Raw genomic sequence first — 25,935 nt, 5'->3', positions numbered from 1 at the left:
CTATCTCTAGTCCCATTCTCCCTGTTAAAGAAGTCTCTGAATTCAACATACATTAAAATCCTCCGCACCTGGAAATCAAATGAATATGTACAAAAAAAATATAATTTTCAAAAAATTAGTCATGCCAGAAGACGAGATTGAACTTTTTAATAGTGAATTTCCATTTACATAGTTACCGGGAGCTAATTAGCTACCTACACATCGCAGCCTCTAGCAAACGTAATTACAGATGCCCGAGAGCTCTTAGAACTTCTCGTTCCTCATATACAAAGTGCCGAAACACAGGTTTGATATTAACTGGCACCCAGATCGATAGGCTGCCTGCTGAGGAGAAGCTGTTAACACTAATTTCAGATGTGCCATCACTGTCCTTCACTCACTAGACCTTCTATACCCATATGTGTAGTCTAGGAACAAGTATAAATTATATTGTATCCCTGACCCATTCGCATCTCACCCAAATTTGGAAAGCTAAGTTTAGTCATGACAAGCCAATGCCGTGATGGCGGCTCACTGTATAGGTTTTATTAACCCATTAAAAGTAATTGCACCCTCAAAGCTTTTCTTGTATCTCTACGACTAGTTTAGGAGATTGCAAATATAAGGCATTTATTGATATCCTTCTCTTTTTGACTGCTCCATCTTTGGTACAGTTAACAAGAACTTAGACCTTGACCATAGCAGACACTTCAGAGGGTGGAAAATTATTGATGGCCTATCCTTAGAACAGGTCATCAGTAGTAGATTGGCGAGGGTCTGCTGCACCAATCAGCTGTTTGCCGGGCCAGTGCACTCCGGCACTGAGCTGATTTCTGCAGGAAAAAGACAGCTCTGTTCTTACTGCAGTGGCCAAGCTTGGTATTGCAAGCATTGAACTGAATGGGAAATTGGCCTGCAACATCAAGCCTGGGCACTACAGTAAGAATGGAGTTGTATCCTTCTTGCAGAAATACAGTAGCTTGGTGCGCAAGCTTGCTGGCTTTGGCAAAAAGCTTCTTAGCAGGGGTCTTGGGTGACCAACCCCACCAATCTGCTATCACAACATAGGATTTTACCTCCATTATTCCAGTGGCCCCTATAGTTACAGCGTCCTGTCTCCTTAAGTCCATTGGTAGCAGCGCCCCCCTTAGGGGCCCCTGTAGTAATAGTGTGTCAAAGATGTCGCTGGATTCATCTAATCTGCTGATGTTTTTGCACTGCTCGGTGATTCAATATTTGCGCTCTTCTGTCCACCTAAGTCTCATCTTTCTGTTTCTCTAAACAATGGCACTGGAACTGGTTGTCTGTTGTTATAGCTCATCTGTTGTAAGGACCGGTGAGTTGTGGGTTCAGACATGTTAGTTGGAGCACCAGTGTTGTATTCGGTTGCAATTTGCTTGACTGTTCACTGCCTTTTCATCTAAACAATTCCGGACGTCCTCCTCTGACCCCTTTTTGTAATAAATGCCTTACATTCACAGGATTCCCTTTTGCTGGAGGTTTCCCTCTATTTTAGCTGGCTGAGTGTGAATTTCTCCAGCCAGCCAATCCCCACTGGTCAGCTGCTCATATATACCAGCACCTCTGGCTAGAGGGTGATGGTTTCCTCGTTTTCCCTTGTCTTTGCATCCATGTATGTTTTTCGGTATGGTGTGAACAGCGGCATGTTCTGTGGTCTGTGCAGGCTGCGGGACATGGTGTGTGAACAGTTCTGTTCTGTGTGGGATGTATTCCCTTGTGTGTGTAGTGAACTGTGTCCTGTCTGCCTGGATCGTTTCACATCAAGGGCGAGGCAGGTCCTCAGGTTCCATTGTGAGGCTGTCCCTATTGGGATGATCGCCCCACTTGCAGTCAGGACTCCTGGGGTAAGTTGTCTTTTGAGAGTAGGGACCCACGAGACAACGAGGACCCTTGTCGCAGGCCTGGGAGCTTAAGTGTCTTCGCCAAAATACGAATCAATACCTCGTACTCTATCTATTCCATCTGTTTGTGCGTGCAGGTATGCTAGGTGAGTGTTTTTGGCATTTGTCAGTCAGTATGTATGTCTGCCCATGAGTTCCATTCTCAGTGCACCATCTTTTAGTGTTCCATGTGTGCACATTGATTGGAGTCATCTGTGGTAAATTCAGTTGATTGGACAACATTTTAAAAGACACTACCCCACTGTCTATATAAGGTCTCAAAGCTTACAATGCATATCAGAGCCAAAACCAAGCCAGGAGGAGGAAAGAACTGCCTGTACAGCTCAGAGACAGGATTGGGTGGAGGCACAGATCTGTTGCACTGAAAGTTCCCTAGAGCCCAGCGACTTCCATAATTCTTACATGGAAGAAGTTTGGAACAACTAAGACTCTTCCTAGAGCTGGCCAACCCACCAAACAAAGCTGAGAAGGGCCTTAGTAAGGAAGGTTACCAAGAACCAAATGGTCACTCTGGCTGAGCACTAAAGATCCAGTGTGCAGATGCAAGAAACTTCCAGAAGGTCAACCATGACTGTAGCACTCCAGCCAGAGCCTTGACTTGAACCCAACTGAACATCCCTGGAGAGACCTGAAAATGGCTGTCCACAGACGGCCCCCATCCAAACATATTGAGCTTTAGAGGATCTGCAGAGAAGAATGGAATAAATCCCCAAATCCAGGTGTGCAAACCTTTTAGCATCACACCCAAGAAGATCGGAGGCTGTAGTCACTGCCAAGGGTGCTTCAGCTCAGTACTGAGTACAGGGTGTGAATACTTATGTCAACGCAAAATGTTAGTTTTTCACGTTTACAAAATTTACAAAAACTTCTAACATTTTGTTCTCACTTTGTCATTATGGGGTATTGAGTGCAAAATAATGGGGGGAAAACTTTCATTTTTATTTTTATTTTGCACAAGGCTACAACATAGCAAACTGTAAAAAAATGTAAAGGAGTCTGAAGACTTTCCGTATGCAATGTATCTATATATTCGACTTTTTTTTCTCCCAGTTCTCAGTATGGCAAGGTACCAACCATTAAAGTGCCATCTTGAAGACAACCTATTCCAGGCTGCATTTTTGCCAGCCTTACAACAAGTAGCACATCAAAGGTTGAGAGAAGCCCTAGGTTATTTAGAGAGATCATAGTAAAACCCTGCTGTAATGCTGTCTCTTGGGCGTGAAGCCGGAGCTGTCTGCAGCGTGGAGGGGCATTAACAACTAACACAACCAGATTTAAAAGTTGTGCAATCGCTGAAGCCGGGCCGCCTTCTGAATGACTGCACTTCATTGTGATTTCTCAGGAGTGTTTAGCAGCAACCAGTGTAAGAATGAAACAATTACACTCAATCCTCATGGATAAAGAATTCACAGCTTCCAGGAATGATGGCTGGGCCACAGTGGGAAAAACCGGCCGCAAACCCGCAGCGTAATCCACATGGGTAACGTGCAGATTTCACTCCTCTGCATTGAAAGTGTAGAAGTCAGTAGTGAAAATCTGCAGCAGACATGGACAATTCTACTGTGCGGAAAGAGTATTCAGCATGCCTTGTACACAATATGTCCAGTTGTAAAGTACTGATTGTCTACCCTCGGGATAAGCCACCTACAACGCTTTCCGATCCGCTGTTCTCTGGGCACTTATGCATTAAGCTGTTTTTTGCAGGAAGCAGACAGCTCCATCCCCAATGCAGTGGCCAGGTTTGGCATTGCAAGCAAAGTTCTCATTCACTTCAGTGCTTGCAATACCAAATCTGGCCACTGCAGTGGAAACAGAACTGTCTGCATCCTGCAGAAATCAGCTCCATGTATGAATACACCACCACAGAGAACAGTTTATTGGCAGGGTCCCATTCAGAAGACCTTCGCCAATCTAATATTGAGGACCTATCCTGAGGATAGACCATCAATAGCTTACAACTAGACAACCCCTTTAGGATGTGCAGCATCTTGCCGAGTCTCTACTTTTCTGTATTATGGAGCTGTAGGCACTCTGTATGCTATCTTCATTCTCCCATAGAAGCACCACAGAGAATACCTCTGTAATAAGACAAAATGCCACTAAGAATAATATCAGTGTACACCTTCATATATAATCAGAGGTATAATGTGGACCCGTAACATTCAATGGGCATCATATAAGGCAAATCCAAAATATGACCATGTGGCTAGAGATGAACATTTTTCCGTTGATTTTCTGCCAATTGTTACTCGCATTGGATTCTATGGACCAGCAAATAAGGCAAATTGATTTACTCATCTGTAGTTGCCACTGAAATCTATAAGGCTGGGTTCACATGATGGGGACGCCCGGTACATGCACAGATAAGCTCTCCCATTCGTAGAGCATACCTGCGCATGCGCCGGGAGTCCTCCACATGTAGGCAGACGTCAGAGCGGTGTGTGGATGACACCTACTACATTGCTGCGCGATGAAAATCACCCATGTAAATTAAGTCATTGAACACAATGGGTTAATACAATGTGCGAGTTCTGTGCATCACGCAAACGCACAGAAATCCGGTAATTTTCTTGGGAGTATAAATAAGCCCTACAACTAGTAAGTAATGCAAACAGAATTCATACAATGATTCTGACTCTAAAGCAAAGAGGCTCAAAATGCAATACCATGGCTGGTCCTAGCTACGTGTGACCAGTGCGGACTCACAGGGCACCAGCCACCAGCTAGAAGGGGGTGCACCAGGCAGGTCCAGGCTGTGGGCGATGGTCCCTCTGAGGTCCGCCAGGATAGATGATCTTTTGTCGTGCGACAGAATCTTGTGGAGGTACAGGAATTATCCTACTCCTGCCTCTCTCTTCTTTCCTCTGATGTACCAAGGCAATGCTGTCAGCTCACTGGCGCCACGCAACACAAACACTTAGTTTTGCTACTGTATTTAAGTTATGAACTTGATTCTATGACTGTATTCGTGTTCTGAGCGTGATTCAGGTGTTGTATCTGTATATTGCGGTTGGGTTGCGCTGAGTTTATGCTATGAGATTGGCCCTGTTACTGTATTTATGTTATGAGTTTGGTCCTGGTGCTGTATTTATGTTATAAGTTTGGTCCTGGTGCTATAGTTATGTTATGAGCTTGGCCCTGGTACTGTATTTATGTTATGAGTTTGGCCCTGGTGCTGTATTTATGTTATGAGTTTGATCCTGGTGCTGTATTTATGTTATGAGTTTTGTTCTGGTGCTGTATTTATGTTATGAGTTTGATCCCAGTGTTGTATTTATGTTATGAGCTTGGTTCTGGCGCTGTATTTATGTTATGAGTTTGATCCTGGTGCTGTATTTATGTTACGAGTTTGGTTCTGGTACTGTATTTATGTTATGAGTTTGGTTCTGGTGCTGTAGTTATTTTATCAGCTTGATTCTGGTGCTCTTTTCAGGAATTAAACTTGATTCTGGTGCTGCATTTATGTACTGTGCTTAGTTCTGGCGCTCTAGTTATGCTGTGAGCTTTTCTGAGCTGTCCTGGTGTGCGTATGCTGCTATCTTGCTGCAAAAGCAGGATACAGGCAGACTGCCTATCAACGCAACATATATATAGTGTTATTCTTATGACGGGGTGGGGGGAGGATTTGCCCCCACAAATCTGCATAGGTTGCCATCTAACCTATAGCTGGCACTACACACACACACTATGATCTTACACCCTTTCCCTAAGTGTCGCAAGACTTGCAGTCAGCCTTCGCCCTCCAGCTTTCCCCCCTCCACATTGGTGGCTCTATGGAACCTTGTCAGAAATTAACAGGGATTCAAATTGTTCAACACTAAATATTCCAAAACTTTTAACAACTTTCACAACTGCCAGGGTGAAACGAAACGCGATGTAACCCGACGGCACTTTCTTCTATTTGATTAAACAAAGGTGAAAACTGATAAATATTCAGCAGCCCGTTGTAATGATTTCTTTAACATAAGACACGGCTCAGGATAAGGGAGAGAAAAAAACTGCATGTGTTTTACACTCTCCAAAGTGTTTGCTAATTAGAAAAACACAAACACTATATTTATCTTCTGTATACGATTATCATCCAGCTTCCTACTACTTACTGACAAAAGGTTTTTTGTTTTTTTCTTTTAAACTCACTAGGATCCATTATCTAACATTACAAATCAGTAAAAAAGGAACATTTACATATATCCATAGCAACCCATCACGTACCTGGTTTACGAAATACAAATCGTTTATTACTATATGATCTCTATTATCATTTTATTAGGACAACTCCCTGTTGACATGTGCTTTTAGGGTATACGGATGTCACAGTAGAGGGTCTACCGCTCGGGGATTCGCCTGTATTAAGGCGCCCATACGCCTTCAATAGCTGTTGGTTGACACTATTACTTAATTAAGGACACAGAAAGGGGGCGCTGTTACATAATTTAGGCCATAAAGGGACACATCATTAGTTAATTGGGGCCACAGAGGGGGCACTATCACTTTATGGGGCCAAAGAGGGGACACAGTTATACTTTATGGGACCTCGAGGTAGCACTGTTTCTTTAAAGGGATTTCCAGGACACTACATTTATATAGTTTTGGGTTCCCCATGCCTAAAACTATATTAAAGTAATATACTTAATGTGGCGCTGGACCCCCGCCACGACATCTGACAGGTGACGTCACACGGCCCAGTGACATCCCGTAAACCTACCACGTGAGCTTCTAATGTAGATGTCCAAGACAGGTTTACAGGATGTCACTCATTGGCTGCAGTGATCACGTGGGTAAACAACCCATCTTACTGCTGCAGCTGATGTAAATAGAAGACCGTGACAATGCGAGTGACGGCGGGGTAACAGCACACAGCGGCGGTGAGTAATGTGGTTTTTTTAAATACTTTATGTGTTCCCTCCCACTGGCACCAATATTTGTGATGCTCAGAAAACCCCTTTAAGGAGGGTGCTGAGAGGTTGATTTGAGTGTATCAGTAGGACAGGGAAAGTGTGTAGAGACGAGTCGTGGCTGGAAGAATTCTTCATGGTGGTCTGGGCTGAGCTAAAGAAGAAAAACCGAAATGGACAACTCCGGAAAAGACGCCACCTGTGATCACTGGAGGGAATTGCACTGTATTCACCATCACTGTGTAGAGCTGGTATCTGTACTGTATCTGAGCCTGTCGTTATACCAGCTATCTTATGGAATATATATATATTTTTTAGGAGGGGTAAAATTCACATGTGTTAAGCCACACCCCAAACCACGTCCCTTTTACCTTAGTGAAAAAGGTGGCAACCCTACTTATCGCCAGGGGGAAAAAAAAGGATCGGGTGCCAAAATTCAACGTGACTGATCCAGCTTTTACCCGACAGAGTTAGAAGGCTGGCACGCATATACATGGCTGGCTTTTTTCTCCTTTATTAACTTCAGAGAGTCCCTCATTTAAAAGGGGATTCCAGTAAGATAAAAGTTACCCACAGAATGGGGGTCCCGTGTCAGCCTGAAAGACTAGCAAAGAATGGAGCGGCAGGGAACATGCTTAGCCACCACTCTATTGATTTCAATGGAACAGTCGAGCTAACCAAGTTCAATCCGACCCCTAACCAATCAACTTGTTATACCCTATTCTGTAGATTGGGGAGAACTTTGTCATACCAGAACACCTCTTTAAGAAGTAATAACATTGCATTTCTCCAACTGCTGGACCTGTGGTGACTTGTCATGTAGTCCAGAGGGAATGACTCCTTTAAATTATGTGAAATAGTTGATTTACACCTACAAAACCTCTGAAAAATGCTCAGCTCAGAATCGTATTGCTGTGCCAAATAGAGTGCGCTTTTCAGTACCTTCCTAAAATGCTACCTAGATGTAAACCTGTGAAATACATAGAAAAAAAGGAAACTCTCTGACATGTGCATGCCCATTAGAACCCAATAGCTACATTACATTCTACATTTCTATAATACTTTTAATATGTCAGATGTATGAGCCCATGATGTTAACACAGCCTATATGTTTCTTATTCTTCTGTCCTATTGAGCATACACCAAGATTTCAAGCAAATATCACATTAATGGTTTTAGATATTGTACTAGATCCCCTTTATAATCCATTTCATAGAAGAACATTTCCATCAGTGCACATGATTGCTTTTCTTCATGCAATGTCATTGGGCCTCTACCTGAATTTAAAGAAGACAAAAATAATGCAGACTGCAAAAAATGGCCAAATTCAAATCAAAATCGACAATGAAGTCATAGAATGCGTGCGAGACTTTATCTTCCTTGGTTCGAAAATTGACCAAAATAGAGAATCTATGCCAGAGATAAAATGTAGGCTAGCAATAGGACAAAGTGCGCTGCTAAATATGGACACAAGCTGGAAAAGTAGGGATATCGGCATAGCAACTAAACCTAGGATAGTGCAAACCACCGTTTTCCCCATAGCCATGTATGGATGTGAAAGCTGGACTGCAAAAAAAAAACTGATAGGAGGAGGATTGATGCGTTTGAGCTGTGGTGCGGCCAAAAGCTGCTGCGTATGCCCTGGCCGGCGAGAGTAACAAGGTTCTGAATTGTATAAGACCCAATATATCACTGGAGGACAAGATGACTGGGCTCGGGCTCATGGAGGACAAGATGACTGGGCTCAGGCTCATGGAGGACAAGATGACTGGGCTCAGGCTCATGGAGGACAAGATGACTGGGCTCAGGCTCATGGAGGACAAGATAACTGGGCTCAGGCTTACAGAGGACGAGATGGCTGGGCTCAGGCTTACAGAAGACGAGATGACTGGGCTCAGGCTCACAGAGGAAATAGTGACTGGACTCAGGCTCACAGAGGACAAGATGACTGGGTTCAGGCTCATGGAGGACAAGATGGCCGGGCTCAAGCTCATAGAGGACAAAATCACCGGATTCAGGCTTACAGAGGACAAGATGACCGGGCTCAGGCTCACAGAGCACAAGATGCCCGGGCTCAAGCTCATAGAGGACAAGATGACAAGGCTCAGGTTTATGGAGGACAAGATGACTGGGCTCAGGCTTACAGACAAGATGACTGGGCTCAGGCTCACGGAGGAAAAAGTGACTGGGCTCAGGCTCGCAGAGGACAAGATGACTAGGTTCAGGCTCATGGAGGACAAGATGGCTGGGCTCAAGCTCATAGAGGACAAGATGACCGGGTTCTGGCTTATGGAGGACAGGATGACCGGGCTCAGGTTCACAGAAGACAAGATGACCGGGCTCAGGCTCATGGAGGACAAGATGACCAGACTCAGGCTCACAGAGGACAAGATGATCGCACTCAGGCTCACAGAGGGCAAAATGACCAGGCTCAGGCTCATGGAAGACAAGATGACCGGGCTCAGGCTCACGGATTTTGGCCATGTAATGCGAGCAGAGTTGCGAGAAAAATCTATAATGCTTGGACAGATCAGTGCCAAAAGAAGACCCAGCTGCCAAAGGACACGATGGCTGATACTGTCACAGCTGATACTGGCATGGATATCACACAACTGAAAGAAGCCGTGCAAAACTGAAAAACATGGAGGGAGCTCGCCTTTAGGGTCACCGAAGATTGTGAACGACTAAACAGAAAACAACAACAACGATGAATACACAGTCACCAGTGTGTCAAATGAATACATTGTTACATGAAGCAAATGAGAAATGGAAGTGACTGCTGGATTTTGTTTACTGGTGGCATAGCAACCATATAATAGGTAGAATCTGAAATAACACCTAGCAGTAGGTCAGTAACTGGCGTTTCCAAGGAAATTGCTTTACAAAGTAAAGTATATACAATATATATTTCTATTAAATACATCACACACGAGAAAACATACAACATATATATAGTTACATCTATCACTGCACCCGTAGGCCGGGGTGGACTAATACTGTCCTGGGCTTCACCAAACACAGTGATGTCACATGAGGTTAGTTTTTTTAACCATTTAACGATTCATGGCAAGAATCCAACTCTCTGTCTGCCATCTGGTGTGGGTCTTATAGCCCCCTGGGCTGATTGACCTCAGGCACTTCCCAACCACCCTAACACTCAGTTCTTCCTTGCAAACCAATAACCACATTAACTATGCTAGACAAACCTGCAGAACTAAAACCTTCACATGACTGTATATAAGTATATGAAGAATTCAGAAGGTAAGAAAGGTCCTTAGGTAGCTGTCAATTGTTTTAGGCCAGCAAATGCCACTTCTATTGCCTCAGCCATATTAACTTAGACCATAGATTCATTCTAACAGAAAAGGTGGGATCCACCAAAAGGCATCTAATATTTATGTATGGCTTCAAACATGAGACCCTTTTAAACAGGCCGATCATCGTTCAGGTTCAGCTGGGTTGCGGGAATCTGAATCATTATTCCATAACACCATGGTGTGATGCATCATAGCAGTCCACACATGCTTGCACCCAAACACAGCCATTTAATAGTAAAGGAAAGTCTTACTTTTTATTTTCCTTGTGCAGTTGGTGCCTCAAGTCAAAGAGGAGGCACCAACATTCCTCCGAGTCAAGACATCATGGAGGTAACCTGGCCTCTCTTCCCTCTCGGCACCAACCCCTGTCTGAGGATGTCTGCGCTCCTACCTCCAGAATGTCACTCATACCCCATGTGAATCTCCTACCATGTCTTTCCCACGCATGCATGGTAAAAGGGATAAGAGGTTGAGTTAGGGCCCCTCCACACTGTCCTCTGCACCATCCATTTAACATATGGAATACTGAAGTGTGTCCAGGCCTGACCGCGGGTCGGCGGACCTGAACTTGGATTATTATACACGTGTATGGTTACCAGTAGTTGGGGGCTGCTGGAAGAAAATGTGACTGCAGGATCTGACTACACAGGGGTTGTTTGTTGTCTGTTACCATGGAGATGCATATAAGCTGTATAAGCAAAACTATAGCAAATATTTAATCGAGACTTATTGCAAAGTTACTTTTTTGTATTTTAAATGCAATTCCACAATAATAAAAAATAGTTGTGTAGGTGGACATACGTTATTAAAGGGGCTTTCTGAGAAAAGGTCTTATGGAATTCTACATGTAAGAGGGTTTCCATTCATTTCAAAAAAGAAGGATCCTTGATGTGAGACCTTCCTTCAGATTGGTTGGGTCCCCATTTGCTTTATATGTCTGAATGACAAATCATTGGACTGTCCTGCAAGAAAAGCCCATGTGAGGCCCTGTTGAGATCTCATTATTGGCCACGTTCAGTGGTCCCATCAAGGTTTCTGTTTAAAGTCCCCAAAACGGCAGCCCTGGATGGAACCTATTCAACAATTAATGAGATTGTTCCCAGCAAGAGAAACCAAGTCATCAACAAGGAGCAATTAATGAAAACTGCTGAAACAGAGACCAATGGGTTTGTTTTGGCAGTCCATTTCTAGAATTTTGTGTCGGAAAGAATAAATTGATGGACTGCACTATTCTTTCCAGTGCAGAATGATGGGAATGAACATAAACCTGCCGAAACAGATATCTGTTGGCCTCCGTTTTAGGAGTTTTCATTAATGGTCAAGATTGGTTCCATCCAAAGGCTCCGCTTTCAGGGATTTAGTAGGCACCCTGACGGGCCAATAATGAGGTCTGAACAGGCTCTAACCGATGTAAATGTGCCCAGTTGAAGGTAAATGTTTGTCATTTCTAATAAAATACTTTCAATCAGCAGCTTTACCTTAAAATCTTCAGGAAGGAGCAATTTTGAGGTTCTTAGAAAACTTAAGATGTAGCGAAAGATTTCCCCATCCCGGTCGATAAAGTAATGTTGTTTTAAGCTGTCCAGTACGATGGGTTCTGTGCCATTAAACAAACGACTTATTCTGAGGAGCAAAGCAAAAACATTTGTTAGAAGGCGGATTTCACTCAGAATTCACTCATTTTCTACAAATTTATTTCAAATTTGAAAAAAAGTCTCTATTTTTTACCATCTGAGACAAAAATCAATTAGGAACAGAATACGGAGTTTTGGGAATAATTGTTTATGTTCTTATAATACCGTAGACGTTCTACAGAAGAGCAGACAGGAAAGAAAATGACACAGATAGCTACCTATTCTTCAAGGATGGTCATTCTTGGGGTCTTTCACACAAACGGAAATACGCAGCCTATTACACAGCCGCTAGAGCCCAAGGACTTCAATGGATTCATCCACAGCAACTTTAGGTCGGGTGAAAAAAAACCTGCATGTCTTGTCTTGTCGCCCATTCATATCAATGGGTGTGCCCTAATATGTAGGACACCTGCGTATTCGCTACATATTTACACACAAAATCAATGGGATTTTGTGCATTTTTTTTTTCAATGTGCAGAAAAAAATGCCGATTGGCATTAAAACCCTACATGTCCACAGACTGAAATATGCATATGCCTGTGTGAAAGAGCCCTAAGGCCGGAGACAGATGAATGCATTCTGGCCTCATTTATGTCTGTGATACAGACAAGTGTTCCGCTCTGACCACGAGACCCCTGACCCAAACTCTAAGCATCATAAAAGCTATGAGAGTCTGGAGACCGGCGGTCAGGATGGGTCTCTACTCCGTATTACGGAGGTATAAATGCAACCGAAATACCTTCATCTGTCACATATCATCTTTTAGGTCTCTCACTTGGAAGCCCCTCTATTATCCAAAAGTGGAGAATTACTATAAAGAGCACCTCTAAAGGGCCCATCTCACTCATTGATGGGCACTGCGTAGGGAAAATGAAAACTCATCCGTCACTTTTCCATAATAGCTGCTCAGCCCTTTAAGCTCGTTTCTCACAAATGTATTTAAGGGCACATGAATGCGTCTGTGATGTCCCGGCCCAACTGTGCGTCTACTGATCTGAACTCAGAGCATCAGAGATCCATATGATCCGGTCAGTAAATCTGAGATCTTGCAATAAATCTATTTTTGTACATAGGAGCAGTATTATAGTAGTTATATTCTTGTACATAGGGGGCAGTATTATAGTAGTTACATTCTTGTACATAGGGGGCAGTATTATAGTAGTTATATTCTTGTACATAGTGGCAGTATTATAGTAGTTATATTCTTGTACATAGGGGCAGTATTATAGTAGTTATATTCTTGTACATAGGGGGCAGTATTATAGTAGTTATATTCTTGTACATAGGGGCAGTATTAAAGTAGTTATATTCTTGTACATAGGGAGCAGTATTATAGTAGTTATATTCTTGTACATGGGGGGCAGTATTATAGTAGTTATATTCTTGTACATAGGAGGCAGTATTATAGTAGTTATATTCCTGTACATAGGGGGCAGTATTAAAGTAGTTATATTCTTGTACATAGGGAGCAGTATTATAGTAGTTATATTCTTGTACATAGGGGGCAGTATTATAGTAGTTATATTCTTGTACATAGGAGCAGTATTATAGTAGTTATATTCTTGTACATAGTGGCAGTATTATAGTAGTTATATTCTTGTACATAGGGGCAGTATTAAAGTAGTTATATTCTTGTACATAGGGGCAGTATTAAAGTAGTTATATTCTTGTACATAGGGAGCAGTATTATAGTAGTTATATTCTTGTACATGGGGGGCAGTATTATAGTAGTTATATTCCTGTACATAGGGGGCAGTATTAAAGTAGTTATATTCTTGTACATAGGGAGCAGTATTATAGTAGTTATATTCTTGTACATAGGGGGCAGTATTATAGTAGTTATATTCTTGTACATAGGAGCAGTATTATAGTAGTTATATTCTTGTACATAGTGGCAGTATTATAGTAGTTATATTCTTGTACATAGGGGCAGTATTAAAGTAGTTATATTCTTGTACATAGGGAGCAGTATTAAAGTAGTTATATTCTTGTACATAGGGGGCAGTATTATAGTAGTTATATTCTTGTACATAGGAGCAGTATTATAGTAGTTATATTCTTGTACATAGGGAGCAGTATTATAGCAGTTATATTCTTGTACATAGGGGGCAGTATTATAGTAGTTCTATTCTTGTACATAGGGGGCAGTATTATAGTAGTTCTATTATTGTACATAGGGGGAAGTATTATAGTAGTTCTATTATTGTACATAGGAGGAAGTATTATAGTAGTTATATTCTTATACATAGGAGGCAGTATTATAGTAGTTATATTCTTGTACATAGGGAGCAGTATTATAGTAGTTATATTCTTGTACATAGGGGGCAGTATTATAGTAGTTATATTCTTGTACATAGGAGCAGTATTATAGTAGTTATATTCTTGTACATAGGAGGCAGTATTATAGTACTTATATTCTTGTACATAGGGGGCAGTATTATAGTAGTTGTGTTCTTGTACATAGGAGACAGTATTATAGTAGTTATATTCTTGTACATAAAGGGCAGTATTATAGTAGTTATATTCATGTACATAGGGGCAGTATTATAGTAGTTATATTCTTGTACATAGGGGCAGTATTATAGTAGTTATATTCTTGTACATAGGGGGCAGTATTATAGTAGTTATATTCTTGTATATAGGAGGCAGTATTATAGTAGTTATATTCTTGTACATAGGGGGCAGTATTATAGTAGTTATATTCTTGTACATGGGGGGCAGTATTATAGTAGTTATATTCTTGTACATAGGAGGCAGTATTATAGTAGTTATATTCTTGTACATAGGGAGCAGTATTATAGTAGTTATATTCTTGTACATAGGAGGCAGTATTATAATAGTTATATTCTTATACATAGGAGGCAGTATTATAGTAGTTATATTCTTGTACATAGGGAGCAGTATTATAGTAGTTATATTCTTGTACATAGGGGGCAGTATTATAGTAGTTATATTCTTGTACATAGGAGCAGTATTATAGTAGTTATATTCTTGTACATAGGGCAGTATTATAGTAGTTATATTCTTGTACATAGGAGCAGTATTATAGTAGTTATATTCTTGTACATAGGGCAGTATTATAGTAGTTATATTCTTGTACATAGGAGCAGTATTATAGTAGTTATATTCTTCTACATAGGGCAGTATTATAGTAGTTATATTCTTGTACATAGGAGGCAGTATTATAGTACTTATATTCTTGTACATAGGGGGCAGTATTATAGTAGTTGTGTTCTTGTACATAGGAGACAGTATTATAGTAGTTATATACTTGTACATAGAGGGCAGTATTATAGTAGTTATATTCATGTACATAGGGGCAGTATTATAGTAGTTATATTCCTGTACATAGGAGGCTGTATTGTAGCAGTTATATTCTTGTACATAGGGCAGTATTATAGTAGTTATATTCTTGTACATAGGGGCAGTATTATAGTAGTTATATTCTTGTACATAGGAGCAGTATTATAGTAGTTATATTCTTGTACATAGGGGGCAGTATTATAGTAGTTATATTCTTGTACATGGGAGGCAGTATTATAGTAGTTATATTCTTGTAAATAGCAGGCAGTATTATAGTAGGTTTATTCCTGTACATAGGGGGCAGTATTATAGTAGTTATATTATTGTACATAGGGAGCAGTATTATAGTAGTTATATTCTTGTACACAGGGAGCAGTATTATAGTAGTTATATTCTTGTACATAGGGAGCAGTATTAAAGTAGTTATATTCTTGTACATAGGGGGCAGTATTATAGTAGTTATACTCTTGTACATAGGGGGCAGTATTATAGTAGTTATATTCTTGTACATAGGGAGCAGTATTATAGTTGTTATATTCTTGTACATAGGGGGCAGTATTATAGTAGTTATATTCTTGTATATAGGGGGCAGTATTATAGTAGTTATATTCTTGTACATAGAGGGCAGTATTATAGTAGTTATATTCTTGTACATAGGGGGCAGTATTATAGTAGTTATATTCTTGTACATAGGGGGCAGTATTATAGTAGTTATACTCTTGTACATAGGGGGCAGTATTATAGTAGATATATTCTTGTACATAGGGAGCAGTATTATAGTAGTTATATTCCTGTACATGGGGGGCAGTATTATAGTAGTTATATTCTTGTACATAGGGGGCAGTATTATAGTAGTTATATTCTTGTACATAGGAGGCAGTATTATAGTAGTTATATACTTGCACATAGGGGGCAGTATTATAGTAGTTATATTCTTGTACATAGGAGCAGTATTATAGTAGTTATATTCTTGCACATAGGGGGCAGTATTATAGTAGTTATATTCTTGTACATAGGAGCAGTATTATAGTAGTTATATTTTTGTACATAGGGGGCAGTATTATAGTAGTTATATTCTTCTACATAGGGGGCAGTATTATAGTAGTTATATTCTTGTACATAGGGGGCAGTATTATAGTAGTTATATTCTTGTACATAGGAGCAATATTATAGTAGTTATCATCTTGCACATAGGAGGCAGTATTATAGTAGTTATATTCTTGTACATAGGGGGCAGTATTATAGTAGTTATATTCTTGTACATAGGGCAGTATTATAGTAGTTATATTCTTGTACATAGGAGCAGTATTATAGTAGTTATATTCTTGTACATAGGGCAGTATTATAGTAGTTATATTCTTGTACATAGGAGCAGTATTATAGTAGTTATATTCTTCTACATAGGGCAGTATTATAGTAGTTATATTCTTGTACATAGGAGGCAGTATTATAGTACTTATATTCTTGTACATAGGGGGCAGTATTATAGTAGTTGTGTTCTTGTACATAGGAGACAGTATTATAGTAGTTATATACTTGTACATAGAGGGCAGTATTATAGTAGTTATATTCATGTACATAGGGGCAGTATTATAGTAGTTATATTCCTGTACATAGGAGGCTGTATTGTAGCAGTTATATTCTTGTACATAGGGCAGTATTATAGTAGTTATATTCTTGTACATAGGGGCAGTATTATAGTAGTTATATTCTTGTACATAGGAGCAGTATTATAGTAGTTATATTCTTGTACATAGGGGGCAGTATTATAGTAGTTATATTCTTGTACATGGGAGGCAGTATTATAGTAGTTATATTCTTGTAAATAGCAGGCAGTATTATAGTAGGTTTATTCCTGTACATAGGGGGCAGTATTATAGTAGTTATATTATTGTACATAGGGAGCAGTATTATAGTAGTTATATTCTTGTACACAGGGAGCAGTATTATAGTAGTTATATTCTTGTACATAGGGAGCAGTATTAAAGTAGTTATATTCTTGTACATAGGGGGCAGTATTATAGTAGTTATACTCTTGTACATAGGGGGCAGTATTATAGTAGTTATATTCTTGTACATAGGGAGCAGTATTATAGTTGTTATATTCTTGTACATAGGGGGCAGTATTATAGTAGTTATATTCTTGTATATAGGGGGCAGTATTATAGTAGTTATATTCTTGTACATAGAGGGCAGTATTATAGTAGTTATATTCTTGTACATAGGGGGCAGTATTATAGTAGTTATATTCTTGTACATAGGGGGCAGTATTATAGTAGTTATACTCTTGTACATAGGGGGCAGTATTATAGTAGATATATTCTTGTACATAGGGAGCAGTATTATAGTAGTTATATTCCTGTACATGGGGGGCAGTATTATAGTAGTTATATTCTTGTACATAGGGGGCAGTATTATAGTAGTTATATTCTTGTACATAGGAGGCAGTATTATAGTAGTTATATACTTGCACATAGGGGGCAGTATTATAGTAGTTATATTCTTGTACATAGGAGCAGTATTATAGTAGTTATATTCTTGCACATAGGGGGCAGTATTATAGTAGTTATATTCTTGTACATAGGAGCAGTATTATAGTAGTTATATTTTTGTACATAGGGGGCAGTATTATAGTAGTTATATTCTTCTACATAGGGGGCAGTATTATAGTAGTTATATTCTTGTACATAGGGGGCAGTATTATAGTAGTTATATTCTTGTACATAGGAGCAATATTATAGTAGTTATCATCTTGCACATAGGAGGCAGTATTATAGTAGTTATATTCTTGTACATAGGGGGCAGTATTATAGTAGTTATATTCTTGTACATAGGGAGCAGTATTATAGTAGTTATATTCTTGTACTTAGCGGGTAGTATTATAGTAGTTATATTCTTGTACATAGGGGGCAGTATTATAGTAGTTATATTCTTGTACTTAGCGGGCAATATTATAGTAGTTCTATTCATCATATATACTCTCACATGATCATTAAGTAGACTTGTCCTTTATAATGTGATAAATGCAGAGCAGATACATAAAGCTTACAGTCTGACACATTTAATATGAAGCATTTGTTCATAAGTTCTGCACAATATAAAATAAATAATGACCCCTAATAATGACATTGTCATTTCTTAGTCCTCTCTAAGAGTCCCCGTTGGTTCATGACTTCCTGGTGATGATTGGATACGGGTCCTGATTTAATGGTTGTAGACACTCACATTCTGTTGTGCAGCAGCAGGAGTCGCATCTTTTGCGTCACTCATTTGTGTAATAAGCAATGAAGCTCCTGATTTCTGATGATAATTTCAGCACTGCAGCGAGGTCTGCTCCCCTCCCCCACCTCGTATGCAGCTCTTCTCTACACATGATACACATGTTACAGCTGTAACACTAGGTCAATAGCCCCTGGCTCTGAATCTCATCGGGCCTTGGGCAATCTGCTGCCCATGTTTTCTGTAGAATCCAGTGAGCAGAGTATAAAGTATTCATCTCCGAACGTCTCGTATGAGATACACAGGGACAGGCCAACTCCATTACATCCTGATATGTGTACATGGTAATGAGGTCGTCACCCGGAACCGACCTTCTCCCCGCACCACCATAGTCTACATATAGATGGCAGTTACCACTATTGTGCCAAATGTGAAACAGGCCACAGATCCTTAGATAAATCAACCAGATTTCATATTTCTGTATCTACAGTAACATAACCATGGTTTACAACCTGGCAAATCCGTCATTCTAACAGCATTATGTGACAATCGGCCAACAATTTCCAATGTGCAAATTATGATTGTATGACAGTAACCGTATGTACATACCTTGTCTCGCCTCCTAAACGTTTGCTATAAAGTGCTAATTGGTAAAGCAATCTGATAATTGGAATAGCATGTTACGACTGCACAGAATTCTTGTGCCATGGAGACCAATAGCAACTTAAAGGGGTTGCATCCCTGCGATACTCCTGTTCTCTGATGACAATGGAAATCAGATGATTGCTTCCTGCCAATCATAGACTACAGCGCCATGGCCCGTTCTCATTGCATCAATGCTTACATCCTGCGGCAATGAGTTTGCAAAAGTGACGCTGCGGCCTCTGATTGGCAGGCAGCAGTCATCTGATTTCTGCTGTCAACAGAGACGGGTAGAATCACGGGGCCGCAGCGCTGGATCGGTGCCACTGAGGACGGGTAAGTACCCTTTGCTTCATTGTTTTCACTCATTTAGTTTTTTATCTAAATGTAAATTTGTAACCGGTCAACCCCTTTAAGACACAAAACGGTTGCATTTCATTGAAGACTATTTGCAAAGTTGCTTCAGTTTTTCCTCAGATACTTTTATAATCCTTCTAAGCCGAACAGAGTTATTTAAAGGGGCTTACCATGATTTAAAATTGTTCCACAACCACCCGTCCTTCCTGGTTGCTGCTAACCGGACAGCTTGTACTGCTGCAACCAATCACTGGCCTTAGAAGGTCACCGCTGTGGCAAGTGATTGGCTGCAGCCGTCACGGGTCGTGGTCTGCAGTAATCAGGAAGGACAGAGTGGCTGTGAAGTTGTAAGAAAACCCCTTTAAGACAGACAGGTAGCCAAGAGTAGACAAAAATCTTCAAAAGCAATGATATCTCTAACCATACTATTCCGAAGGCATTCCGCTCTAGAAGCCAGTGTATATGCTGTCATACGGAAACACCATGCCCAATGCCTACTACTGCTCCATTATTTGCAATGGTAGGTCTCTGTGTGTATGAGGCCTCAATCACTGCTGGACGAATCCCAGAATCTAGGTAACCAACAAACCTAGAAAATGGTTGCAGGTACCCCAGATAGTCAAGTACTGATGACCCGGCCCCGTTGGAAGTCGCTCAGATTGCTAGATTTTCCCATCTAATGTGGATTCCTACTGAAACTGATCCACGGACAACTTGCCACGTGATTTTTTTCGGCACTCCGGGGTTACAGGCTCCTTTACTGTAAAGCAAAGATCTAATTGTGAAGGGCAGAAAGTGCCTTAATAAAGTGTCCTTCAGTGTATACAATATGATTAGTCTAATGTTCCTTTCTGAACGGTGGAAGGAGCCGTCATAGGAGCCCCTTTGGCACTTTTCATTGGCCAAGAGGGCTCAGGTGGCCTTATTTCCATAAAGGTTACATACAATTGATGCTTGTGGTTAGACATGCCATTTCTACAAATGATTTGTCATACTCTTTGGTTTTTGCAACTTTAGTTATTTGTTGACCGCTGTTAAAGGTTTCCACTGCAACAAAATAAAGAGGGTGATGTTGGGTCGAAAAGGTTTGGGTTTTCACAGATCTCTCAAGAGTAGAGATGAGCGAGTAGTGCCTTATGCGAGTACCTACCCGCTCGTCTCTAAAGATTCGGGTGGCGGCAGGGGAGAGCGGTGAGTTGCGGGAGTGAGCAGGGAGGAGCGGGGGGAAGAAAGTGAGAGAGAGATCTCATCCCCCCGTTCCTCCCTGCTCTCCTCTGCCGCTTCCTCTCTCTGCCCTCCGCCGGCACCCGAATCTTTAGAGACGAGTGGGCAGGTAATCGCATAAGGCACTACTGGCTCGAGTAGTTTGCCTTAGCGAGTACGCTCGCTCATCTCTACTCAAGACTTTTGCCTTTCTCTCTCCAAAACATACGCTGAGTGGGTCATCAGACCAGAGGAGTGCAGCCGTAATCTCATTTTTCATACTTTTTCTAATATATATCTTCCTAAAATTAATATTTAACTCAACAAGGACGCAAGCAAGAGAGTCCGGGGGAGGAATAATTACCTCTGAGGATCAGGAATGCCTGAAGGACTTTGTGCAGAGGATGTCGGTGGTTGCAAAGTTTCATAAAACAGGACTAAGGTTTATAATAAAAGATATATAACACCTATTATGGGGCACGGGATAAAAGATGACTATTTTAAAGGGCCAGTAACATCACATAAGCTGTATATTTATATGGCCTTCAGGATAGTTAAGAGGGTACTTCTACTTTAGATATTTGAGACACAAAATATGTCTGATAGGTTGGATAACTTCATGGAATTATGGAAGCAGCCCAACACACTTGTTTAGCTATTTCCTAAACTTTCATAGACTTCAGTGGAGAGAGACGCTCACATGTGTGGCCACTACTTCTATCAGACCTATTCTGTGGATATGATAGGGCTGCCTAAACTGGAAATACTCCTTAAAAATTCCATTGCTTGACTCAAACTCTTTTGTCAAGTTGTAGAACATTTTATTCAGCCATTCCTTTGTTTCACCTGATCCTGAAAAAATTGAGTGACAACCAAGATGGCTTCCACCACAGTTGCAGAACTATGTACCTCAGCGCTTATACATATTTAATATATAATTGCACAACTGTTGTTTATACTAACTGCATAAAAATGCACGGTTCTTAGCACATGTCTTGATCATAGCATGTGGGCCCATCTGCCATGTCCAGATAAATCTTATTGGATGGGTACCTAGCTCTAGAAGATATCTCTATTTTAACCAAAGGACTCCAATAAACTCAGAAGAAGCTGAATACCTGGCTATATACTTTCATTAAGCCACTTGGGACAGATATTTCATATCTTCAGAAAATTGGACGACTATTGTTTATACTGAACACATAAAAATGCAAGGTTCTTACCACATATTCTAACCAAAACATGTGGGCCCATCCGCAATGTCCAGGCAAACCTTATTGGATGGATTCCTAACCCTATAAACATCTCTCTTTGGGCAAAAAGACTACAAATGAATGGGAAAGCTGGATACCTGCTTACATACTCTCTTTAAGCCACATGGGACAGATACGTGAATGAAGGGCAAGACAAAAGTGAGGGCAGCCACAGCTCCACCAATGCAATGCCTACAAAAAACAAAAGTCAGCCCTTCCAACAAATACATTTAGACCGCCTTCACAAGTCCTAAATGTAATTGCGAGCACCTCAGCACTGCGTTTTTGCTTTTTTGCGCGCACATCGGCGTATTTGGCTGTACTTTTTGTCCCCCGAAGACATATTCATTCGTGCGTAAACAAACGCACCGATTAAAATGGCTAAGTAATTCCAGATGTGTTCTCTTCTTAGTGAAATTACATAGTAATTCACACATCTCCTCGCATATTGCATGCACTTTTGCAATCCCCTCCCCTCCCCATCATTGACTTCTATGGTGCACAAAATACGGAAATGTGAATTAACTCATTGAAATCAATGGGTTCTATTCTCTGCCTATTGCGGCGCAAATACGCCTATGTGCGCACAAGCCATGGCTGCGACAATTAAAGTTACAGAAACACGTGCCTCACCATGTTTCTGTTACTATACATGTCGCAGCCTGGACTCTCATGCTCCTTCACATTAAGTTGGAAGTGCTGACTTTGTTTTTTGTTTGCACGGCTCCCAATACAGATCCTACAAGTCTTTTTTCTTAAACTTCCGAATAGTTAAGCCGATATTCTGCCTTTGCCCCTGTGATGTGGCTTACAAGGCGGATTCAATTCATTGTTGGAAATGTGCTGTTACTTCCCCTTTAAGTGCTACTCCTGCCTATTTATCATTAAGACGGAGTTTTCAATAAGGATAGAAGCAGCTCAGGTGTTCCTTCTACACATGGGTGACTAAAGCTCTCAGTAGGGAGGTTAGAACACGCTATCTCTTTAATTACAGGTCAAAGTCATGAACACAGTACCTGTAATTAGAACTGGATCAAAAATTTACATAGCAGACTGGTTTCTGCCTCTCCCTAACGAGAGAACAACCTTGCGCAGCAGTGATTTGTAAACACACCGACATGCTTGCATAACAGTCATCGCGCCAATCGCTGGTCACCCGGAGTTCTTGAGTCGCCCTCTTACTTCTGGCAAGTTGTTAATATCAGATTCAGCTATGTCTTAACTATATACAATTACGGGAAAGCTGGATGACCACCAATATGGCCACCATCACGACTTTCTGAACAGCAAATCTTTGTAGTGATACGTACCCCAAATCCCTTACCGCCACAGGATGTACGTTTACGTCCCAGCTGGGAAGAGGTTCCCACAAAAGTATGTAAACTTAAGTCTTGTGGATTGCAGAAGCTCAGAAGCTGAGCCCATGCCATCCACAGCAGAAGCCAGCTCTGACTGATAGCCAGTCTCCTACTGCAACAGCAGAGAACGGTGAGAACCCCACTGTTATCCCTTAACATGCTGCGGTCAATGTTTACACGGCATGTAAAGAGTTCACAGAGGGAGGGTGTTCCCTCTGTGCAATGTAATTGCCATAGCCTATGATCGCTATTATTAGCAATAATACACTGCAGTACAGAAAGACTGCAATGTATTATCATAGCGATCACAGGTTCAAGTCACCTACAAGGACATAAAAATGGTTAAAAAAAAACATAAAAATCTTTTTGCACACTTTCTCTTTGTTTAGAAAAAAATCGAAACCTAATATGTTTGGTATCGTCACATCCATAACGACCCATACAGTAAATTAAACACACTTTTTATCCTGCACGGCCAACGCTATTAGGCCGGCTTCACAGGGGTGAGAAAGTCGTGTGAGAATTGTGCGTTGCGAGATGCACAAATATGAAGCCCATTCTTTTGAACACATGAGCGATTTTTTTTCCCAGCATGGAACCGTGATGCGATACGGGAATCAAATTGCCACATGTCCTATCTTGTGCATGTTCTCGCATCACACCACCCATTATTTTCAACGGGACCTGCGCAGCATCGCACCATATGTAAAGTGCACGCAATGCGGTTCCCTGCATCCCCAAAGTGATGCTAGCTTTTTTTCCCAAGAAAATGCCTCACATCATCAGGGATTTCACATGGATGGCGAGCGCAATACGGGGCGGGATTTACGGTCCGACATCACGCTCACCCGGGTGAAGTTAAAAAACAGCCAAAATACTTTTTTTTGTTCATTCGGCCTCATGTAGCAGGCGAAATATATGGGGCAGACACGGCTTCCTGTGCCATAATGGCATGGGCGCTGATCATTAGACTGTAGGCTGGTCCGACAGTGATCAAACATCTGTGTCCCTAACCGTTACCCCTTAATGAACAAATTTGGCATCCCCTTTAGAGAACGCTGAGATCCATTAACATACTACACAAGAAACAAGAAACATATATTGCCCACCCAATGTTTGATATCTCATATGTTAGAATTAGAGATGAGCGAACGTACTCGGTAAGGCCGATTTCGCAATCGAGCACCGCGATTTTCGAGTACTTCACTACTCGGGTGAAAAGATTCGGGGGGCGCCGTGGGTGAGCAGGGGGTTGCAGAGGGGAGTGGGGGGCAGAGGGAGAGAGAGCTCCCCCCTGCTCCGCGCTGCTACCCCCCTGTTCTGCGCTGCTACGCCACGCCCCCCGGCGCCCCCCGAATCTTTTCACCCGAGTAGTGAAGTACCCGAAAATCGCGGTGCTCGATTGCGAAATCGGCCTTACCGAGTACGTTCGCTCATCTATAGTTAAAATGTTTTATCTCTCTATAAAGGTCATTGTGGCAAAAAGTTACAAAACATTCAAGTAGAGGAAATGGGGCAACACAAAAACATATTTCCATTCCCAAACATTGTCCATATGGATTAAAGTGATTGTCCACTAATAAACTACCGATGGTCTATCCTTACAATAAGCCACCAATAGCAGGGGTCTGCTGTCTAAGAACCCTTCTGATCAGCTGTTCTCTGGGCTTGTGTGCTCATGCATTGAGCTGAGGAAGCAGAGAGCTAGCTCTGTTCTCATTGCAGTGCCAGGCTTGGTATTACAGCCCATTCCCTTCAATGGGAATTTTGCTTGTAATACCAATCCTCACCACTACAGTGGGAACAGAGCTGTCTGCTTTCTGCAAAAATCAGAAGAGTGCGCAAACAGACTGACTGGTGAACAGCTAATCAGTTGGGGTCCGAAGGATTGGCTATCAATAGTTTACAACTGGACAACCCCGTTAAATCACTTGGTTCGCACAATTTATCTGCGCCTAAGACACAAGCCAAAATAGTGACATGATATCTCAGCATATTAAGCAGCGGTTGCCAACCCGTGGTTGTCAAGCTGTTGCAAAACTGCAAACCCTTATAGACCTTGATAGCCGCAGTCAACAGCTGGACAGTCAAAAGTTGCAAACTACTAACACAGAGTTTCCTTATAGTTGCAAATCAAGAGGCACGCCGTAGCCTGGACAGTACGATTGTCACAAGTCGGTGAAAGGGCTTGTAATGTCTGCACGTCTTGCCAAACATCTGGCAGTAAAGTTATGTTCCTAATTACCATGCAGAAAGTATGTCGCATACAATGAACTGCGATCTCCTCCGGGGCTGCTGTGGATTTTCCTTTTTTTTTTGTTTTTTTGTTTTTTCGGGATCCCAAGAAAAAAAACCTCAGCGTCTATGTATGACCTTGCTTAATGGGAAGAAAGAGTTACTCTTTAACCAGAATGAATGTTATTCATAGAAGCCAATTACAACCAGTGAGTAACCTGGCCGGGCGACTCTTAATAAGTTTGTGTACAGGCGTGTCAGACATAACCGGAAAACACTGCAAAGTCACCCTCCTGTCTCCACTGCCATAATCTGAAAGGCTGCTAATTAGAAAACTAATTGGAAGCACAGAGCTAATGAAAAAAGGCTGTGTAGAGTCATACAGCTGTGATTCAGTCCATGGGGCGGGGGTCAGGCATAACTAGTGGATAGAAAGTTTTAGGACTTGGTAAAGGACCTTCTATGGGATCCCCAGAAGGGACACTACGAGATCGTAGACTTCTACTGTCTCCTGTTATTTGTGGCAGAGGGGATTAGGTGGACTGTAGCATTCTTCAATAAGACGACTTATAAGTCGAAGAATATTCCCTCTCCAATGGTCATTACCTTATGCCTTAT

At 41.3% G+C, this 25,935-nt stretch overlaps 1 protein-coding gene across 5 annotated transcripts in view; it reads right to left on the bottom strand.

The window, feature by feature from the left end:
- Window positions 1-25,935, bottom strand: part of KCTD15 (potassium channel tetramerization domain containing 15) — a 52,327-nt gene that overhangs the window by 14,554 nt on the left and 11,838 nt on the right. For all 5 annotated transcript variants that reach the window (XM_066583785.1, XM_066583783.1, XM_066583781.1 and 2 more), the window contains one exon: window positions 11,592-11,736. In XM_066583785.1, the coding sequence (XP_066439882.1) occupies window positions 11,592-11,736 (145 nt within the window). The remainder of the gene's footprint in view (window positions 1-11,591; window positions 11,737-25,935) is intronic.

The sequence above is a fragment of the Eleutherodactylus coqui genome, chromosome 11 (genome assembly GCF_035609145.1).
Source record: "Eleutherodactylus coqui strain aEleCoq1 chromosome 11, aEleCoq1.hap1, whole genome shotgun sequence".
NCBI classification, from domain to species: domain Eukaryota; kingdom Metazoa; phylum Chordata; class Amphibia; order Anura; family Eleutherodactylidae; genus Eleutherodactylus; species Eleutherodactylus coqui.
This window is presented reverse-complemented; position numbering and strand designations above follow the sequence as displayed.